Consider the following 20,133-nt stretch of genomic DNA (forward strand, 5'->3'; position numbering starts at 1 on the left):
CCATCACCCTCAATTGTACGTTTTATTTATCCTATAAAAAAAGGCACATTTTATGTGAAAAAGCTTAGATGCAATATTCATCTTTTGAATGGTTGTTTATTTCAAATCCACAGTGTTACCTGTGAGAAATTAGAAGATGGTGAGTTGATAGTCCAAGGATGGTTCACTCAGATGACAAAATATTTGTGTTCTCACCTTGAAGGTATGAACAAGGAGAAACTATAATCCACATTAGTCAAAATGAGTCTCTCTAGTACATAAACTGTTTCTCGACTTGCAAGGGGCACTATCAATGTTCGCTACATTGGTGTCAGAAGTGGGATGATGGGTTTGGGTTATTTGTTTCCACAAGGGATACCACCGGAATGGACAGAGATTCCTGAAGCCAATCCTTCTCATCTGTGTGCACTCAAAGTTGCTCTTCTGCATGAAGACTGGGGGGCTGTTCGGCTGAACAAAAGTTAGGTCATCAACATATACAATAGGGCTAATTGCTAATATGAATTCAATTCATGATATAAATAGATTTGGTGAATTTACAGTGATGCATGTTATAGCAACACATCATAACGTTTGCAGGAAGCATTCACGATCTCACAGGAACTTGGACCGATATAAATGGCAATACATACCGCTGTCATTATGAACCACCTTTGGGAGAAGTTGACCTCAGTGGTCTCGAACAGTTGGGACTACTATAGCCTATTCCTTTACAGCAAACTTAAAATCACAATCATTGGCTGTATTGCTGAATAATTAGAATAGTTAAAAGGCAAATGTCTAACTCTCTGTATTATGTTCAGGTAAGACTCATTGAGATCATTTCTCTTCTTCATACAGCTGTGGTTCTACCACCTTGCACCTGCAGAGCCAGGTTTTCAGCCAATCATCACTGCTTACAATCTCCCGCCACCGGCAGTAGGTGAATATTCAAAGTATACGACATGCAATGAATGTACCATATGTTACGTTTTTTTAAAGTATTATTATATATTTTTATTCCTCTGTCAATTTAATGGTGAAATTTGTTTATTTTATTATAATAACATAAATAATTAGCATATACTGATGGAATTGATACTACACTGGAAAAAAATATCAACGCAACATGTAACAATTTCAAAGATTTTACTGAGTTACAGTTCATGTAAGGAAATCAGTCAATTGAAATAAATTCATTAGGCCCTAATCTCTGGATTTCACATGACTGGGAATACAGATATGCATCTGTTGGTCACAGATACCTTTAAAAAAAGGGAGGGACGTGGATCAGGAAACCGGTCAGTATCTGTTGTGACCACCATTTGCCTCCATGCAGAGCAACACATCTCCTTCGCATGGAGTTGGTCAGGCTGTTGATTGTGGCCTGTGGAATGTTGTCCCACTCCTCTTCAATGGCTGTGCGAAGTTGCTGGATATTGGTGGGAACTGGGACGCTGTCATAAACCCATGCTCAATGGGTGACATGTCTGGTGAGAATGCAGGCCATGGAAGAAGTGTGACATTTTAAGCTTCCGGGAATTGTGCACAGATCCTTCTGTCATGGAACCGTGCATTATCATGCTGAAACATGAGGTGATGGCGGCGGATGAATGGCACGACAATGGGCCTCAGGATCTCATCACAGTATCTCTGTGCATTCAAGTTGCCATCGATAAAATGCAATTGTGTTTGTTGTCCGTAGCTTATGCCACCATAACCCCACTGCCACCATGGGACACTCTGTTCAAACCGGTCACACACATGACTCCATACACTAGGTCTGCCATCTGCCCGGTACAGTTGAAACGGGATTCACTCCTCCAGTGTGCCAGTGGCCATCGAAGGTGAGCATTTGCCCACTGAAGTTGATTTTGAAGGCGAACTGCAGTCAGGTCAAGACCATAGTGAGGACGACGAGCACGCAGAGCTTCCCTGAGACAATTTCTGGTTGTGCAAACTCAAAGGTTTCTTCAGCTGTCTGGGTGGCAAAATGTATTTGACATAAACTGTGTTCCCTTTTATTGTGCCTTTTCAAGTGGATCAAGAGGAAGAGTCTTTCCACAAGATTGATGACGAGGGAAATCCAGCAAGCCTTCTAATAGTCAGTCTTGGATACTGAGCTGGTGGCACTGGTGGACTGCTCTCTCTGTGTATGTTTGTTCCAAAGTTACCTACCACCTCTCTTATGGTCTTTGTTTTGAAGTAAAATTCCCATTTCACTAAGCTGCCGAAGGCCTCCGAGGTACTTGTTTTCAGTGCTCGTGGTGTACCCTGCAGAAAACCATGTCTTCCAAAGAGCTGTGCTAGCTTTCGCTGAGTTCATGCAGTGGCATGGTGTCTTAAATTGGACACGGTTGCCCCCCTGTGGCTAAATATGGAAGTCAAGTCTGTAACACATTCCTCTCTTCCAGCCTTGCTTTCCTCCAAAGCAGAGTGTCCAAACAAACTGACAGACAACAACTTATTTTGAGAAATTCTTCAAGACTTCTAAACCAGATTAAGCATGTTTATAAGGTACCTCTGTATACACCCTGATATGCTTAAATCCTTCTTTTGTTCCTTCTAGGTCTGATAAGGTGTTTGTTGAGTGGAAGGAGAAGGGACTGGCCACAATTGAAGACTTATATATAGATAAGCAATTAGCATCATTCATCCAATTAAAGAATACATTCAAACTCTCTCCGTCATATGTTATGTTATTTACAAGTCAGACACTATGTCAAAGGGAAAATTCTAAATGTTGATGCCCTCCCTGTACAACATTCATTTTGGTCCGCTACAGCGCCCTCCCAACTCAAAATGCCTCATCTCACAGTTTGTCTCCAACTACACAGAGGCCTCTATTAGTCATCTCAAGGAGAACTGGGGTAAAGAGTTCAATATTGAGATCTCAGATGATCTATGGGGAGAAGCCCTGTCTAGAATCACTCCTGTTCCATCAATGAAAATATCAATTAATACAATACAAAGTCAAAGTCAAAACCAAATTACATATAATTTAACCCCAGGTCTCCTCACTGTGTGACAAATGAGGAGGATTCATTAACTCATCTTTTTTGGCTCTGCCGCCTAATTAATAATTTTTGGAGGAACAATTGGTTTTCAAAGGTATATGAGAAGGACATTGAACCTGACCCAGAACTTGCTCTCTTTCGCTGCTCAGTCTATTCTAAGATAGTCCTATGAGGAACAACAGGCTCTGATGTTTGGAATGGTGGCTGCAAAAAAAATGATCCTCACAGAATGGAAGTTAGCCATCTCCCCTTGCTTCCGTAGATGGCAAGCAGAAAAGATTAACATCATAAACATTAAAAAAACATTTTTTAAATCAGGACTAACTCCTCCAGAAGATTTTTCAAAAGTTGGGGTCCGTTTACTGACTTTCTGGACTGATTGTGAACACTGATTAGGAACACATGTTTTGTTGTAACTGTCATAGTGTTCTTCTATTCTTGTCCCATGTCTTGCTGAGACAATACTTCACAAGTCTGGTAGCTGTTTGCTATTTTTGTGTGTTTTTGTTTTGCACTAAATTGAAAAAGAAAATAATTTAAAAATAAATAAATATAGGGAACACATTATGAACTAACTGTCTGAATGTAGACATAATTAGGATTCATGTGCTCCCCTCTACCCTAGTGTTAATTACTATTACATATTAAGGAACTGGCAGTACATATGTGTGTCTATCTCTCTGTTTTCTTCCACGTACATATTAGACAAAGAAGAAAATCACTGAATAAATACCTTATAGATCAGTGGTTCTCAAAGTGGTGGTAGCAAGGTTTTGGGGGTTGCCAGTGTGAAACTGAAAAACATACAGTGCATTCAGAAAGTATTCAGACCCCTGGACTTTTTCCGCATTTTGTTAAGTTACGGCTTTATTCTAAAATCGATTAAATAGTTTTTTCCCCCTCAATCTACACACAATACCCAATAATGACAAAGCAAAAACAGGTTTTTAGAAATGTTTTCAAATTTATAAAAAAATAAAATAATGAAATATCACATTTACAGAAGTATTCAGACCCTTTACTCGGTACTTTGTTGAAGCACCTTTGGCAGCGATTACAGCCTCGAGTCTTCTTGGGTATGACGCTATAATCTTGACACACCTGTATTTGGGGAGTTTCTCCCATTCTTCTCTGCAGATCCTCTCAAGCTCTGTCAGGTTGGATGGGGAGCGTCGCTTCAAAGCTGTTTTCAGGTCTCTCCAGAGATGTTAAAAATCGGGTTCAAGTCTGGGCTCTGGCTGGGCCCGGCAAGGACATTCAGAGACTTGTCCCGAAGCCACTCCTGCATTGTCTTGGCTGTGTGCTTAGTGTCGTTGTCCTGTTGGAAGGTGAACCTTCACCCCAGTCTGAGGTCCTGAGCGCTCTGGAGCAGGTTTTCATCAAGGATCTCTCTGTACTTTTCTCTGTTAATCTTTCCCTCGATCCGGACTAGTCTCCCACAGCATGATGCTGCCACCACCATGCTTCACTGTAGGGATAGTGCCAGGTTTCCTCCAGATGTGACGCTTGGCATTCAGGACAAATAATTAAATCTTGGTTTCATCAGACCAGAGAATCTTGTTTCTCATGGCCTGAGAGTCTTTAGGTGCCTTTTGGCAAACTCCAAGCAGGCTGTCATGTGCCTCTTACTGAGAAGTGGCTTCCGTCGGGCCATTTTACCATAAAGGCCTGATTGGTGGAGTACAGCAGAGATGGTTGTCCTTCTGGAAGGTTCTCCCATCTCCACAGAGGAACTGTAAAGCTCCATTGGGTTCTTGGTCACCTCCCTGACCAAGGTCCTTTTTCATTTGAACTGTTATTTAACTAGGCAAGTCAGTTTAGAACAAATTCTTATTTTCAATGACGGCCTACGAACAGTGGGTTAACTGCCTTGTTCAGGGGCAGAATGACAGATTTTTACCTTGTCAGCTCAGGGATTCGATCTTGCAACCTTTCGGTTACTAGTCCAACGCTCTAAACACTTTGCTGACCAGCTCTAGGAAGAGTCTTAGTGGTTCCAAACTTCTTCCATTTAAGAATGATGGAGGCCATTGTGTTCTTGGGGACCTTCAATGCTGCAGATATTTTTTGGTACCATTGGGCTCACGAGTGCTGCAGCGGTCTAAGGCACTGCATCTCAGAGCAAGAGGCATCACTACAGTCCCTGGTTTGTATCCAGGCTGTATCACATCCGGCCGTGATTGGGAGTCACGTAGGGCAGTGCACAATTGGCCCAGCATCGTCCGGGTTTGGCCGGGGTAGGCCGTCAATGGGGGTTGGGATTGATTGGTTGGGGTTGCTTGGGGGAGAAAGATGCGGGCAGGGCTGGCCCTTTCACCTAAAGAACACAAAGAGGTAAACATAAGTGTTGGACAAGTAGAAAAATCCCATAACTAGTTTTAAAGTTATGTTCCTATTTCAGTCTTTTAAAAATATATGTTAAATGTATCAATGCGTATGTGTGATTGTTCTGCAAAATGATTTGCTTTTGTATGATTTTGTACTCTTTTGGAATGTCATGATTTCTGTTAAGTTTAGGTCATTTTGTAGAGATGATGACTTACCGGTAAATTTTTGCACAGGAAGCATTGTCTGAAATAGAAGAACAATGACATAGTTAGTGTTAATCAACAATTATAATCAACAATTATTTAACAGCCTGTACACTGACCAACCTCAAAAGTCCGTATTGACTATCCTGCAATGCCCCTATCTATCCTGACCAGCCTGTGAGGCCCCTATTTACAATGACCAGTCTGCGAGGAACCTATTTATCCTGACCAGCCTGGGAGGAGCCTTTAATTATACACCAGCCTGGGAGGAGCCTTTAATTATACACCAGCCTGGGAGGAGCCTTTAATTATACACCAGCCTGGGAGGAGCCTTTAATTATACACCAGCCTGGGAGGAGCCTTTAATTATACACCAGCCTGGGAGGAGCCTTTAATTATACACCAGCCTGGGAGGAGGCTTTAATTATACACCAGCCTGGGAGGAGCCTTTAATTATACACCAGCCTGGGAGGAGCCTTTAATTATACACCAGCCTGGGAGGAGCCTTTAATTATACACCAGCCTGGGAGGCACCTACACTGAGTGTACAAAACATTAGGAACACCTTCCTAATTAAAAAAAGAAAGTAATTGAACCTTTATTTAACTAGGCATGTCGGTTAAGAACAAATTCTAATTTACAATGACGGCCTACCCCGGCCAAACCTGGATGACGTTGGGCCAATTGTGCGCCCCTCTATGGGACTCCCAATCACGGCCGGATGTGATACAGCCTGGATACGAACCAGGGACTGTAGTGACGCCTTTGCACTGAGTGTCTTAGACCTCTGCGCCACTCAGGAGCCCATTGAGTTGCACCCCCTTTTGGCCTCAAAAGGACCTCAGGACCTCAAACTGGGGCGAAGGTTCACCTTCCAACAGGAAAATGACCCTAAGCAAACAGCCAAGACAACGCAGGAGTGTCTTCGGGGCAAGTCTCTGAATGTCCTTGAGTGGCCCAGCCAGAGCCTGGACTTGAGGAAACTGAGAATGGATTAACAAGATTGTAGTTACTTCACAATACTAACCTAATTGACAGAGTGAAAATATGGAAGCTTGTACGGTATAAAAATATTTCAAAACATGCATCCCGTTTGCAACAAGGCACTTAAATAATACTGCTAAAATTGTGGCAAAACAATTAACGTTTTGTTCTGAATACAAAGTGTTATGTTTGGGGCAAATCCAATACAACACATTACTGAGTACCACTCTCCATATTTTCAAGCACAGTGGTGGCTGCATCATGTTATGGGTATGCTTGTGATCATTAAGGACTGGGGAGTTTTTCGGGATAAAGAAGAAATGGAATGGAGCTAAGCACAGGCAAAATCCTTATGGAAAACCTGGTTCAGTCTGCTTTCCACTAGTCACTGGGAGATAAATTCACCTTTCAGCAGGACAATAATCTAAATCACAAGGTCAAATCTACACTGGAGTTGCTTGCCAAGAAGACAGTGAATGTTCCTGAGCGGCCAATTTAAACTACTTGAAAATCTATGGCAAGACCTGAAAATGGTTGTCTGGCAATGATCAGCAACCAATTTGAAAGAGCTTGAAGAATTTTGAAAAGAATAATGGGCAAATGTTGCACAATCCAGGTGTGGAAAGCTCTTAAAGACTTACCCAGAGACTCAACCGTAATCGCAGCCAAAGGTGCTTCTACAGAGTATTGACTCAGTGGTGTGAATACTTATGTAAATGAGATATTTCTGTATTTCATTTTCAATACATTTGCTGACATTTAGGGGGAAAAAAATCTCAATTTAATCCATTTTATATTCAGGCTGTAAAGCAACAAAAATGTGGAATAAGTCAAGGGGTACGAATACTTTCTGAAGGCACTGTAGTTATCGTCTCCCTTTACTACTGGTCTGTAGGATACCTTGCCCATGTCGATAGCGACGCTGAAATCCTTGACTAGAACACGGAAGTAGCATTGGAGACGACTTTGTCCAATATATCTATAACTAACCCAAGATAGTTGTATCTGTGTCGTTTAGTGGGTGCAAATGAAGCATAGTGGAAAGAACATGCAAGTAGGTGGGTGAAGCTCCTACTGGCGTGTTGTAGAACGTTTTAGGGAACGCCTCCTCTGTGAAGTGCGCCTGTGCACAAACCCATTCTGTCTGTATTGATGTTGCATGTAATTGTGTGGAGTAAAGAATGACATAGCCTACTGTCGGAACTAAATTACCTACCTAACTCACATTCGACTGAAAATGTATCAACTACAGTTATTGCGCGTGTTTTTAAATGAGCGTTTAACCGCGGCTGCTGTGGAGATTTTCGGGGCAGTTGAGAAAACGGTAGTGGAGTACCAGGAGGAGAATGATCGGCTACGGAGACTGCTGTGGATCACACCAGAGATAAAACAACGTAGAATAGGTTCGTATGCTATTCCACTGATATATAGTTATACTCAATCAATTAACTGTTTAATTAAGCTACCAGCGATCACCGTTTCAACCATGCTAAAGGAGTTGTTTTGAAACTTTTACCGTACATGGATAAAAACAATTGTATGCGTCGCGAAAACGTTTGTTTACGGATGTAACCGTGGTTCTCTGATTAGAGAACGACACATGGGAACTCCTTTCCAGTTCACGCGATGTGATTGAGATGCTTAATATCAAACATGTTTACGGTCACGCCACACCCTTACTGTACCCACGTGATATGTCACCATAACAGGCGGGGTGGTCTCTATTACTCCACTTGAACCCCACAGAGGCGAACGACATGAAAGCTATGCAATTACTCAACTCTTTTTATTATTTTTTATATCTTTTTAAAAGTTTTATTGCAGAAAAAACAGTATACAGACAGACAATGATAACATATGCTAGGGGCTACAGCAAATTACAGATTATACCAAAGACCTTAAAAGAAACACACATATTGATTGTTTTAACAGCTTTCTTATTCGAAGAATGTAGAATGGTCTTAATGTACTGCTCTAATTCCTTATAGAAAACACGGAAGAGTGTTTTTTTATCAGTGAATTTACATGTATGAATATAAGATTTTGCCATTAGTGCAGTAAAATTGAAGTAAAATTGTTTTTCTTTATCTTTATTATAGTTAAGGAAACCGGGCAGCACATTCTCCTATAAAAAAAAAACGAAAGTCATCAAGAATGTTAAAAATGATAAAACTATGAATATCTTTCTGTTTTTTTCAATAATATGTATGACATTTAATGAGCATCTTTCCTGTTGATCCTTAGATATGGTTATCCCAGGGTATGTTACTTTTTCCTTGACTGGAATATTGTATATAGAGGGTATCACATAGTCTTTAACAGCAAACAATTCACAACCGTAATAGGGAAAGACCAGATGCTTTGGAAATAATATTTATCACATCGACTGCTCTAGGAATCTGGTCAGCATCTTTCAAAAAGAGGGTGGTGTCATCTGCAAGCTGATTTATGGTAATATCTCTCTCTCTCTCTATATATATATATATAAATTATATCGCTGGATTTAACAAAACTTGTAAGAAGTTGGGTTGCAAGCAGGAAGAGGTAAGGTGAAATTGGGTGACCTTGCTATTCCTCATGAAGCCAGATTGGGTCTCTTCTATAATTGAGTCCAATACTGCCTTAATTATTTTTGCAAATATAGAGGCTAATATTTTGTAGTCGTTATGTACCCCAATTATCGAGGAGAAGCAAGTCTTTCTTGGGCTTAGTTATTAATGTAATCAGACCTTGAGTCAAACTGGGAGGGAGAGCATTATTTGCAATGCTTTCAGAAAAGTCCTCCAACGGAAATGGGGCTAACTTTTGAAAAAAAGTTTTGGAAAACTCAGTCCCAGGAGACTTATTTTCTTAAGGTGTTCAATAGAATAAATGATCTCTTCAACTATAATAGGGTCATCCCCAATATATTTCACATCCCCCAGAGAGTCAAAAAAAGAGTTGAGGAAACCTCACAATACTTAGAACTATATAAATTCATGTAGAAGTTGCAGCTACAGTTGGAGATTAATTTGGGATCATATTTAATTGTTGAATTGTATTATTTTTAAAGTGGTATTTTTATAACCTGAAAAAATAAGATGAGTTTTGTTCACCCTCCTCTAGCAGCTTCTTCCTAGATCTGACAAAGGCTCCCTCTGCTTTCAGTTTATACATATCATCCAACTTGTGTTGTAGCTCAAACAGAACAGATTTGTCCTCCTCTGAGAGACTTTCAACATGCTTTTGAACAAGAGAGGTGATCTTTGTAATTACACTTTCTTCCTCAGCTCTCCTCATCTTGACAAGAATACTCCCATATTTTCTTAAATAGTTTCTAACCTCATATTTAAAAAGCTCCCAGTTATTACTGTATGAATTTTCATTTATAACTTTGTTCCAGAAGTGTGTAATTAAAAATTTTATCTCCATCTTGACCAACTCGTGTTTTAATATAGAGCTATTCAGCTTCCAGTAGGATGCTCTGCCAAGGCCATTATCAGGAATGGAAAGTTTAATGTCAATATAAATAACTCTATGATCAGTAAGGGGAGTGTCAAGGATGTTAACAGAAATACCCTGTTTATCAAAACATTTAGACACCAGCCAAAAATCTATGCGTGATTGTCTGGAGCGTGCCTTATTACTCCAAGTGAAAGACTTTAGGAAACTCTACTCAGAGAGAACGTTTTCTTTCGTTTTCGTAACGGGTCGTCTAAGAGGCTGGGAGAGGCTGTACCAAAGAGGTATTTCAGAAAACAGAGTGTGATAATTAACCATATAACCAGGGCATGCTCCAGGCAGAAGCAACTAGAGCAGTCGCTTAGGACCCCAGACCACTCATAATAATAATAATGCGTAAAAAAATATACACACATACACTACCGTTCAAAAGTTAGGGGTCACTTAGAAATTTCCTTGTATTTGAAAAAATAACATCAAATTGATCAGAAATACAGTGTAGACATTTTTAATATTGTAAATGACTATTATAGCTGGAAATGGCAGATTTGTTATGCAATATCTACATAGGCGTACAGAGGCCCATGATCATCAAATAAAATTTTATTGGTCACATACACATGATTAGCAGATGTTAATGCGAGTGTAGCGAAATGCTTGTGCTTCTAGTTCCGACTATGCAGTAATATTTAACAAGTAATCTAACAAATTCACAACAACTACCTTATATACACAAATGTAAGGGGATGAATAAGAATATGTACATATAAATATATGGATGAGCGATGGCGTGCGGCATATGCAAGATGCAGTAGATGGTGAAGAATACAGTATATACATATGAGATGAGTAATGTAGGATATGTAAACATTATTAAAGTGGCGTTATTTAAAGGGACTAGTGATACCTTTATTGAGTCCGTTTAATTAAGTAGCCAGAGATTTGAGTCTGTATGTCGGCAGCAGCCCTCTATGTTAGTGATGGCTGTTTAACAGTCTGATGGCCTTGAGATAGAAGCTGTTTTTCAGTCTCTCGGTCCCAGCTATGATGCACCTGTACTGACCTCGCCTTCTGGATGATAGCAGGGTGAACAGGCAGTGGCTCGGGTGGTTGTTGTCCTTGATTATTTTTTGGGCCATCCTGTGACATCAGGTGCTGTAGGTGTCCTGGAGGGCAGGTAGTTTGCCCCCGGTGATGCGTTGTGCAGACCGTACTACCCTCTGTAGAGCCTTGAGGTTGAAGGCGGTGCAATTGCCGTACCAGGTGGTGATACAGTCCGACAGGATGCTCTCGATTGTGCATCTGTAAAAGTTTGTGAGTGTTTTAGATGACAAGCCAAATTTCTTCAGCCTCCTGAGGTTGACGAGGTGCTGTTGCGCCTTCTACACCACGCAGTCTGTGTGGACCATTTCAGTTTGTCCGTGATGTGTACGCTGAGGAACTTAAAACTTTCCACCTTCTCCACTACTGTCCTGTCGATGTGGATAGGGGTGCTCCCTCTGCTCTTTCCTGAAGTCCACGATTATCTCCTTTGTTTTGTTGACGTTGAGTGAGAGGCTATTTTCCTGACACCACACTCCGAGGGCCCTCATCTCCTCCCTGTAGGCTGTCTCGTCATTGTTGGTAATCAGGCCTACCACTGTAGTGTCGTTTGCAAACTTGAATATTGAGTTGGAAGCGTGCATGGCCACGCTTTCATGGGTGAACAGGGAGTACAGTAGAGGGCTGAGAACACACCCTTGTGGGGCCCCAGTGTTCAGTGGGGTGGAGATGTTGTTTCCTACCTTCACCACCTGGGGGCAGCCCGTCAGAAAGTCCAGCTGCACAGGGCGGTGTCGGGACCCAAGGTCTCGAACTTAATGACGAGTTTGGAGGATACTATGGTGTTAAATGCTGAGCTGTAGTCAATGAACAGCATTCTTACATAGGTATTCCTCTTGTCCAGATGGGATAGGGCAGGGTGATGGCAATTGCATCATCAGTGGGCCTATTGGGGCGGTAAGAAAATTGGAGTGGGTATATGGTATCAGGTACGGTGGAGGTGATATGGTCCTTGACTAGTCTCTCAAAGCACTTCATGATGACGGAAGTGAGTGCAATGGGGCGATAGTAATTTATTTCAGTTACCTTAGCTTTCTTGGGAACAGGAACAATTGGTGGCCATCTTGAAGCATGTGGGGACAACAGTCTGGGATAGGGATTGGTTGAAAATGTCCGTAAACACACCAGCCAGCTGGTCTGCGCATGCTCTGAGGACATGGCTAGGGATGCCGTCTGGGCCGGCAGCCTTGCGAGGGTTAACACGTTTAAATGTTTTAGTCACATTGGCCACGGAGAAGGAGAGCCCACAGGCTTTGGTAGAGGTCCATGTCAGTGGCACTGTATTGTCCTCAAAGAGAGCAAAGAAGTTGTTTAATTTGTCTGGGAGCAAGACGTTGATGTCCGTGACGGGGCTGGTTTTCTTTTTGTAATCCGTGATTAACTGTAGACCCTGCCACATACGTCTCGTGTTTGAGCCATTAAATTGCGACTCTACTTTGTCTCTATACTGACGCTTTTCTTGTTTGATTGCCTTGCGGAGGAAATAGCTGCTGCACTGTTTGTATTCAGTCATGTTTCCGTTCGGCTTGCCATGATTAAAAGCAGGGGTTCGCACTTTCAGTTTTGTGCAGATGCTGCCATCAATCCACAGTTTCTGGTTAGGGAAGGTTTTAATGGTCACAGAGGGTACGACATCTCAGATGCACTTGCTAATAAACTTGCTTACCGAGTCAACGTATACATCAACATTATTGTCAGAGGCTATCCGGAACATATCTCAGTCCACATGATCTAAGCAACCATCACTCCTGTGTTCCATTGGCACGTTATGTTAGCTAATCCAAGTTTATAATTTTAACAGGCTAATTGATCATTACAAAACCCTTTTGCAATTATGTTAGCACAGCTGAAAACTGTTGTTCTGATTAAAGAAGCAATATAACAGGCCTTCTTTAGACTAGACTGAAGCAGGGATGTGGCTCAAAATGGCTAGATTACAGGCTCAAAATGGCTAGAAACAAAGAACTTTCTTCTGAAACTCGTCAGTCTATTCTTGTTCTGAGAAATTAAGGCTACTCCATGCGAGAAATTGCCAAGAAACTGAAGATCTCGTACAACGCTGTGTACTACTCCCGTCACAGAACAGTGCAAACTGGCTCTAACCTGAATAGAAAGAGGAGTGGGAGGCCCCGGTGCACAACTGAGCAAGAGGACAAGTACATTAGAGTGTCGGGTTTGAGAAACAGATGCCTCACAAGTCCTTAACTGGCAGCTTCATTAAATAGTAACCGCAAAACACAGTGAGTCTCCGGGATGCTAGCCTTCTAGGCAGAGTTCATCTGACCAGTGTCTGTGTTCTTTTGCCCATCTTAATCTTTTCTTTTTATTGGCCAGTCTGAGATATGGCTTTTTCTTTGCAACTCTGCCCAGAAGGTTGTGGCTACTGTCTCTGGCTGCATGTAGATTAATCCACGTAGACTCAGTCTCAAGTCAAAGTCGAGTCCCGAGTCTTGAGGTTCCAAGTCAAGTCTCAAGTATTTTTTTTCTTCTATCAAATCCAGTCTTGGGTGGGTGTTGTCCAACTTGCAGCAGTACAGATCGAGTCCAGGGAGGCCCCTCTGAACAGGGCCCATGAAGTGACCATGCCCCTGGTGTAGTATGTTACTACGCTGTCTAGAGTCGGTCTACCTTCTGCACTGTATGATTTTGACACTGTAGTGGTAATCAAATGTGCCAGTCCCTGCTTTGAGACAGGGTGCCCTTTAGTGTTCTCCCCATAACGCACAACAAAAACTGTTCTGTTAGACCAACAGTTCTTGCTGCAGCAAGATAGGCACTCAATGCCATAACCGGGCAAAGTGTATGCAACTCACAAATCTCCTGTGAGGGCTGGTTAATGTGATGATGAAAGCACCTTAGGTAAGAATGCTGGAGTTGGCCGAAGCACTGCCTTAGATCCATCTTCTGCTAAATTGAGGCATGATGGATGGGGTAGAAAGCATGCTTAACTTAAAAAATTGCCAATAGAGAGCTCACATAGCTCAAGTGAAGACGGGCTCAAATGTTGGACACATAAGTGATTGTAGGACAACGTATAACTCCTATGAGGGTACTGAAGGAGCTTTGGGGGGCCGTAACCTGCGGGCACCATTCATGAATTGCGATACAAGATGGTTTGCCTATGGTGATGCACCTGCAATCTGGTCATGACCCATAAAGATGGGTACCATATACATTTTGATGGTAGAAGGGGACTTCCCTGTAGCCACAAGCTCCTGGAGGAAAGTCAAAATGTCAGAAATTGGGCAGATGATTCTGCATGGTCGACACACCACTTCCTGAACACATTCCACATTCCATGAATACATGGTTAGCGTAAAGGATGCCTGTCTGCCTGAATTGTATCGATTACCAAGGAGGTCAACCCTGCAGCTACAATGCGGTGTAGGCCATACCCACACCTTCGGTATGCTGGGTTTGGGGTGCCAAAGCTTGCCTTTCGACTTGTGATAGGAGGTCCGCTCGAAGAGAGATGTGGAGCAACAATGTGGAGCAATGTGGAGCAACAAGTATAACTGATGCGCTCTCGAGGCTGATCGTCCTCAAAACCTGAGGGACCAAGTATTTGGTGGAAAGGCATACATCAGCCCCCTTGGCCGTCTGTGTGATAGGGCATCAACCCCGAGTGCGCCTGCGGGACCCTTTATGGAGAACCACATAGGACAGGGAAGGGTAACTTTGATGGGGGTAGGGCCCACAAAAAATCTGAACTCATCATGAGGGGCCGCAGTTGCTCGCGGGTCTGTGTACCCATATGTTGATACGAGGGCCTTCAAACGTTGCCCATCCATGACATAGGACAATGGGGTAAGTCTTGCAATGCGAACAGATTGAAGAGGGCCTCCTCTGGAGAGAAGCTCTGCAGCCTGAATCTCCACCTCCGGCAGGTGTATTTGCTCTGAGTGATGTAAGATGACCGTTTTGCCCAAAGCAGTAGCTCCCTTGTTTACCTGGTGCAGTGCCATTGACCTCACTCCGCCCTGGCGGTTGATATGTGTAACCACGGTTGTGTTGTCTGTCCATATCAGTATATGTTGTCGGAGTGCAAGGGGAACCGCCTTGAGCTCCAGTACATTCATGTGAGTTGTCCATGTTGCTGACCCTACACCATGAACCCCTGACTGGTTCAAGACTGCTCCCCATCCCTGTATGGAGGTGTCTGTGGTCAAAGTCGCCTGGTTGTGAACTGTGCCTAGGGGAACTCCACTAGGAATTTGAAGCGCCATTGTATTGCTCCCCAGCAACTCGTTGAAACTGTCAGCTTTTTGTTTTTGTCCCCTCCGGGACATAAATTGTGTTTGTTCTACCAGCACTGTATTTGGCCACATTGGGAGCAAGCCCAATGGTATAGCATGGACTGCAGCAGCTAGGAGGCCTAGGAGCCTCTGACTCTCTAATGCTGTCACCTGATTTATTGGTCGGTGGATCACGGGGGGGTGATTAAGGGGTTTGGAATGATCATTGATTTGTGTAGCAGACTCATCTGATAAATATCCGGAGGCTCCGCCCCCAAAGCGTGCAAGTCGAGATTTCGATGCTTTGTTTTTTTGACAGTGAGTGCAAGACCTGCTACCCTGTGCAGCCGCTTGAGCATGTTCAGCTCCCAAGCAAAACATGCAAAGTGTATCCTCATCTGAGGCTGGGAGTTGGACTTTCACATAAGAGAGGTGTATTCCAAGACAAAGGTAACAAAAAATTGCTTTTTGTTTTGGTGTGTCTCGTGTATTCTTTCGATTGCCTCAGTATCGGTTTCGGATGCTTTGAGAGAAAGTTATACTTACTGTTGGCGCCGACCTGTCATGCTTTGGGGTCGAGACTCCCGCCTAAATATTTATCAAGGTTCGGGCTCGAAACTCCCGCCTATATTAAGCTATCTTACTGGCACAGTCAAGCGTGTACTGTCAGTCTCGGCGTTGGTCGACCCGGTAGCCTATAGCACTGCTGAGCTCTGTGATCACAGCAATACTCCAAGCGAGGGAGTGGTAATGGTGGTGTGGCAGTCAAGACTTCCTCAGTACGACATCCTCGTCCACCCACTGTGCTGTCAGACTCAGCATGCTCATGCGGCTGACATCGCTGGTCCAAATGTCAGTCTTGAAGCTAATAGCAGTAGCAAGTAGCTCAGGGATGTGAATTTCAACAATACTGTGTAACTCCGGTAGGGCAACAACTGAAAAATAGCGCCTACTTGGTAGTGCGTACCGGGGCTCAAAGTGCTTGACCAGTCGGCGAATAGCATCACCGCAATTCATAAATGTAATATCAACAACCCATAAAGTCCACCCTCTTCTCACTGTGACTGTCCATGTTCCTATACCAAACTGTAATGGATGACGTGAGAATGCTCTGTATGATGGTTGTGTAAAACTGAACCAGCAGCTGTTGTTTAACCTTGTACTTTTTCAGTTGTCTTAGAAAGTACAGTCTCTGCTGGGCCTTCTTGATGATGTGGTTGGAGTTGATGTCCCATTTCAGTAAGTCGCTGATGTAAGTGCCGACTAATTGTAAATAATCTGTCAGTGTTATTGGTTGGTCAGTGAATATGACGGGAGCCTTGAGGTTCTTTCTTCTCCTGTAGTCTATTGCTATCTCTGTGGTTTTTGAAGCGTTGAGCATGAGGTCGTTGTCCTTACACTTACGTCACCGTCCGAGCCACTTCACAGTGATACTGTGTTTCATTGTTGTCTGTGATGAGGCTGACTATGGTAGTGTCGTCAGCATATTTAAAGACCTTAACTGAGGTCTCCTGAGATGTAAACTGGTTCATGAAGAGGGAGTAGAGCATAGGGGACAGCACGCAGCCCTGTGGTGCACCAGTACTGAGGGTCAGAGATCAAGATGTCAGATTGTTTAAATTGACATTCTGGCTTCCCTTGCATTCAATGCTACTGGCATCAACAATGTCATACTCTTTATGACCAGACCACATCAGATAGATGGCCTACACATACAGAGACATAGGAGCGCTGTTTCGCTCGTTTGGATGCTTTCTCCAGTAAGATACATTCAGCCTCTTGCAAATTGGCAAAAAATTGCCCCCACGTGCAAAGCTGTCATCTAGGCACAGGGTGGCTACTTTGTTTAACACTTCTTTGGTTACTACATGATTCCATGTGTTATTTCATATTTTTGATGTCTTCACTATTATTCTACAATATAGAAAAAAGTTTTTTATTTTATTTTAAAAAACCTTGAATGAGTAGGTGTCCAAACTTTTATTTTGACATGGTCTATTGATCCAAGAGACACCAGATTCTTCTTCTTTAGTGCTATTATTAGCTATTTATCTTGAATCGTGTTATTTTTATATTGTCGTGTCTCAGTAGGTCACTAGGCTATTAATAGGAGCTAAGCGCAATGGTAAGGTCACTCTGGGGAAGACATCAGCTTGACATCGAAATGTCAGTCCCTTGAATTCATCCTGAACAATGGATTAAAGTGGGAAATAAGAAACTCATATCTGCCTTTTTTGTTTAGTGCTCCAACTCCTTTCTGCCACGAATTAGTCCTTTTGGACGTTTTACTTGGTAAGCCCTTTTGTTGGATATTTGTCATTGTTGTCGGGAATCCATCCTACTTTCTTTTGTTTGCTGTAGCACGGAGGCCTACCTTAACTCCTATATAGCTAACCTCTGCTCCTCCTCCCCTTCCCTACAGACTCCCTGCAGCTCTCTCTCGCTGTCTCTGAAGAGGAGGTTCTCCCTGAGCAGCAGCACTGTGAGCAGGAGTGGAGCCCCAGTCTGGGGCAGGAGGACCCCGAGCCCACACATATTAAAGAGGAACAGGAGGAAGTCAGGACCAGTCAGAAGGAAGAGCAGCTTCAAGGGCTGGAGGCTGATATCATAGAGTTCCAATTCACTCCTTCCCGTGTGAAAAGTGAATGTGATCAGGAGGACCCACTTTGGTCCTTGACTCTTCTCCAAACCCAGACTGTGGAAAACAAAGAGTGTGACTCTATACCAGTGGATCTCAAACCTTTTGGCACTGTGACTCACCTAAAGAGTCTCGCCATTCCCCGTAACCCTCCAGATAATGATAACAATGCCTCCAGCCACAGCTCAGCCATAAGCAGAGACCCAGTAGCACTTGACAGCAGCCCACAATTGGATTCCAGCCTACCATTGGATCCCCACCCACCACTAGAGAAACGTTCTTCCAAACCCAGCATGACGTCTAGAAAAACTCACCGCTGCTGTGACTGTGGTGAAATGTTTGCTCCAAAAGCTGACCTGCTGAGTCATGTAACTCTAAACAAGAAGAGACCCAGGGAATACTGCTTCTGCAAAACCTGTACACTGAAGGCCCATGTCCGACTCTGTCACATGGAGAAACCCTGCACCTGCCCTGATTGTGGCAAGTCATTCAAATACAAAGGAGATCTGTCCAGGCACATGAGGATTCACACAGGAGAGAAATATTTTAGCTGTGGTGACTGTGGGAAAAGTTTCAGTCTCAAGGGGAACCTAATGAAGCATAAACTGACTCACACAGGAGCAAAACCTTTTAGCTGTGGTGACTGTGGGAAGAGCTTCAATCGAAAGGAGAACCTAACCATGCATATACGTACTCACACAGGAGAGAAGCCATTTAGCTGTGTCGACTGTGGGAAAAGCTTCAGTCTCAAGGGGAACCTAATGAAGCATAAAATGACTCACACGGGAGCAAAACCATTTAGCTGTGGTGACTGTGGGAAGAGCTTCTCTGTCAAGGGGAACCTAACCACGCACAAGCTGACTCACACAGGGGAAAAACCATTTACCTGTGGTGACTGTGGGAAGAGCTTCAATCGCAAGAAAACCCTAACCATGCATACGTATTCACACAGGGGAGAAATCATTTAACTGTAGTGGCTGGGAAAAGCTTCAGCGTCAAGAGGAACCTAATTGTGCACAAACGGACTCACACAGGGGAGAAATCATTTAGCTGTGGTGACTGTGAGAAAAGCTACAGTCGGAAAGGGGACCGAGAGGGGCTCATACTGACTCAAACAAGAAATAAACACTTTTAATGTGGTGACTGCAGGAAAGATTTAGTGTCAAGGGGAATCTAACCACTCATAAATAGACAAAGGAGTGAAACAACATGGCTACTCAGTCTGGTAAAATATTCACTCCTAAGGCTTATCTGCTGAACCACGTCCACAAAGAAAGAAAATATGAAGAAAACTGAAAGAAAAATATGAAAAACATGATCCTTAAATATAACATGTCAATTTAGTGAATACCATTGGTGTTTAATATGAAGCTTTCAGCATGAAATATCTTTTATCTTTTGACTTTTATTTATCTTACTATGTCTTTGTTTTAAATGTTTTAGCGCAGTTGTGAAAAAAGTCAATAGTTGGAAGAGTTGCAGAGGGAATTGAAAATAATGCCATTGTTAATTAATACTTTTTTTGGTATTAATTAGGCTATTTTCTCTTGAAACATATGGTCTCTACTAGAAACTCATGAACAATATGGACACAGATATAAAAAAAGTTATACTTTATATTATTAGAAATGTTAAGTTATTCAAAGTCAAATTTATTCAAGTATAAATTACCATAGATTGCCATAGATTACCTGTTTAATTACCAAAAATGATGGTAACACTGGTAATTTACCAGTAGTTTTACAACCCTAGGCCAGACTGCTGTTATTGATACATTAAATATATGCTTTCCAGAAAAGGGCTCCTTCCATTTGTCCAAGACTATTTCTCATCCATTTTGACCTAATGCTACTCATTCATGATAATGTTTAATCTTGTACAGAGTAATGATATAGAGTTGAATAATTGATTCTCCCAGATCATCCTATACTTATGATAACCGGGTCGTTCCACAAATAGAGTACAACATGAAGAGGGTACAACAAAACCTATTCCCCATTGGGAGACTGAAAATATTTGGCATGGGTCCTCAGATCCTCAAAAGGTTCTACAGCTGCACCATCGAGAGCATCCTGACGGGTTGCATCACTGCCTGGTATGGCAACTGCTCGGCCTCCGACCGCAAGGCACTACAGAGGGTTGTGCGTATGGCCCAGTACATCACTGGGGCCAAGCTGCCTGCCATCCAGGACCTCTGTACCAGGCGG

General features: G+C 42.8%; 1 protein-coding gene across 1 annotated transcript; it reads left to right on the forward strand.

The window, feature by feature from the left end:
• The first annotated feature begins 7,557 nt into the window (after nt 1-7,557).
• Nucleotides 7,558-19,344, forward strand: LOC109908515 (zinc finger protein 33A-like). Its single transcript, XM_020507168.2, has 3 exons — nt 7,558-7,914; nt 17,711-18,833; nt 19,159-19,344. Exons 1-3 carry the CDS (start codon nt 7,749-7,751, stop codon nt 19,220-19,222), a joined length of 1,353 nt encoding a protein of 450 aa, XP_020362757.1. The 5' UTR covers nt 7,558-7,748; the 3' UTR covers nt 19,223-19,344.
• Nucleotides 19,345-20,133: the final 789 nt, after the last annotated feature.

The sequence above is a fragment of the Oncorhynchus kisutch genome, linkage group LG17 (genome assembly GCF_002021735.2).
Source record: "Oncorhynchus kisutch isolate 150728-3 linkage group LG17, Okis_V2, whole genome shotgun sequence".
In the NCBI taxonomy this organism is placed as follows: domain Eukaryota; kingdom Metazoa; phylum Chordata; class Actinopteri; order Salmoniformes; family Salmonidae; genus Oncorhynchus; species Oncorhynchus kisutch.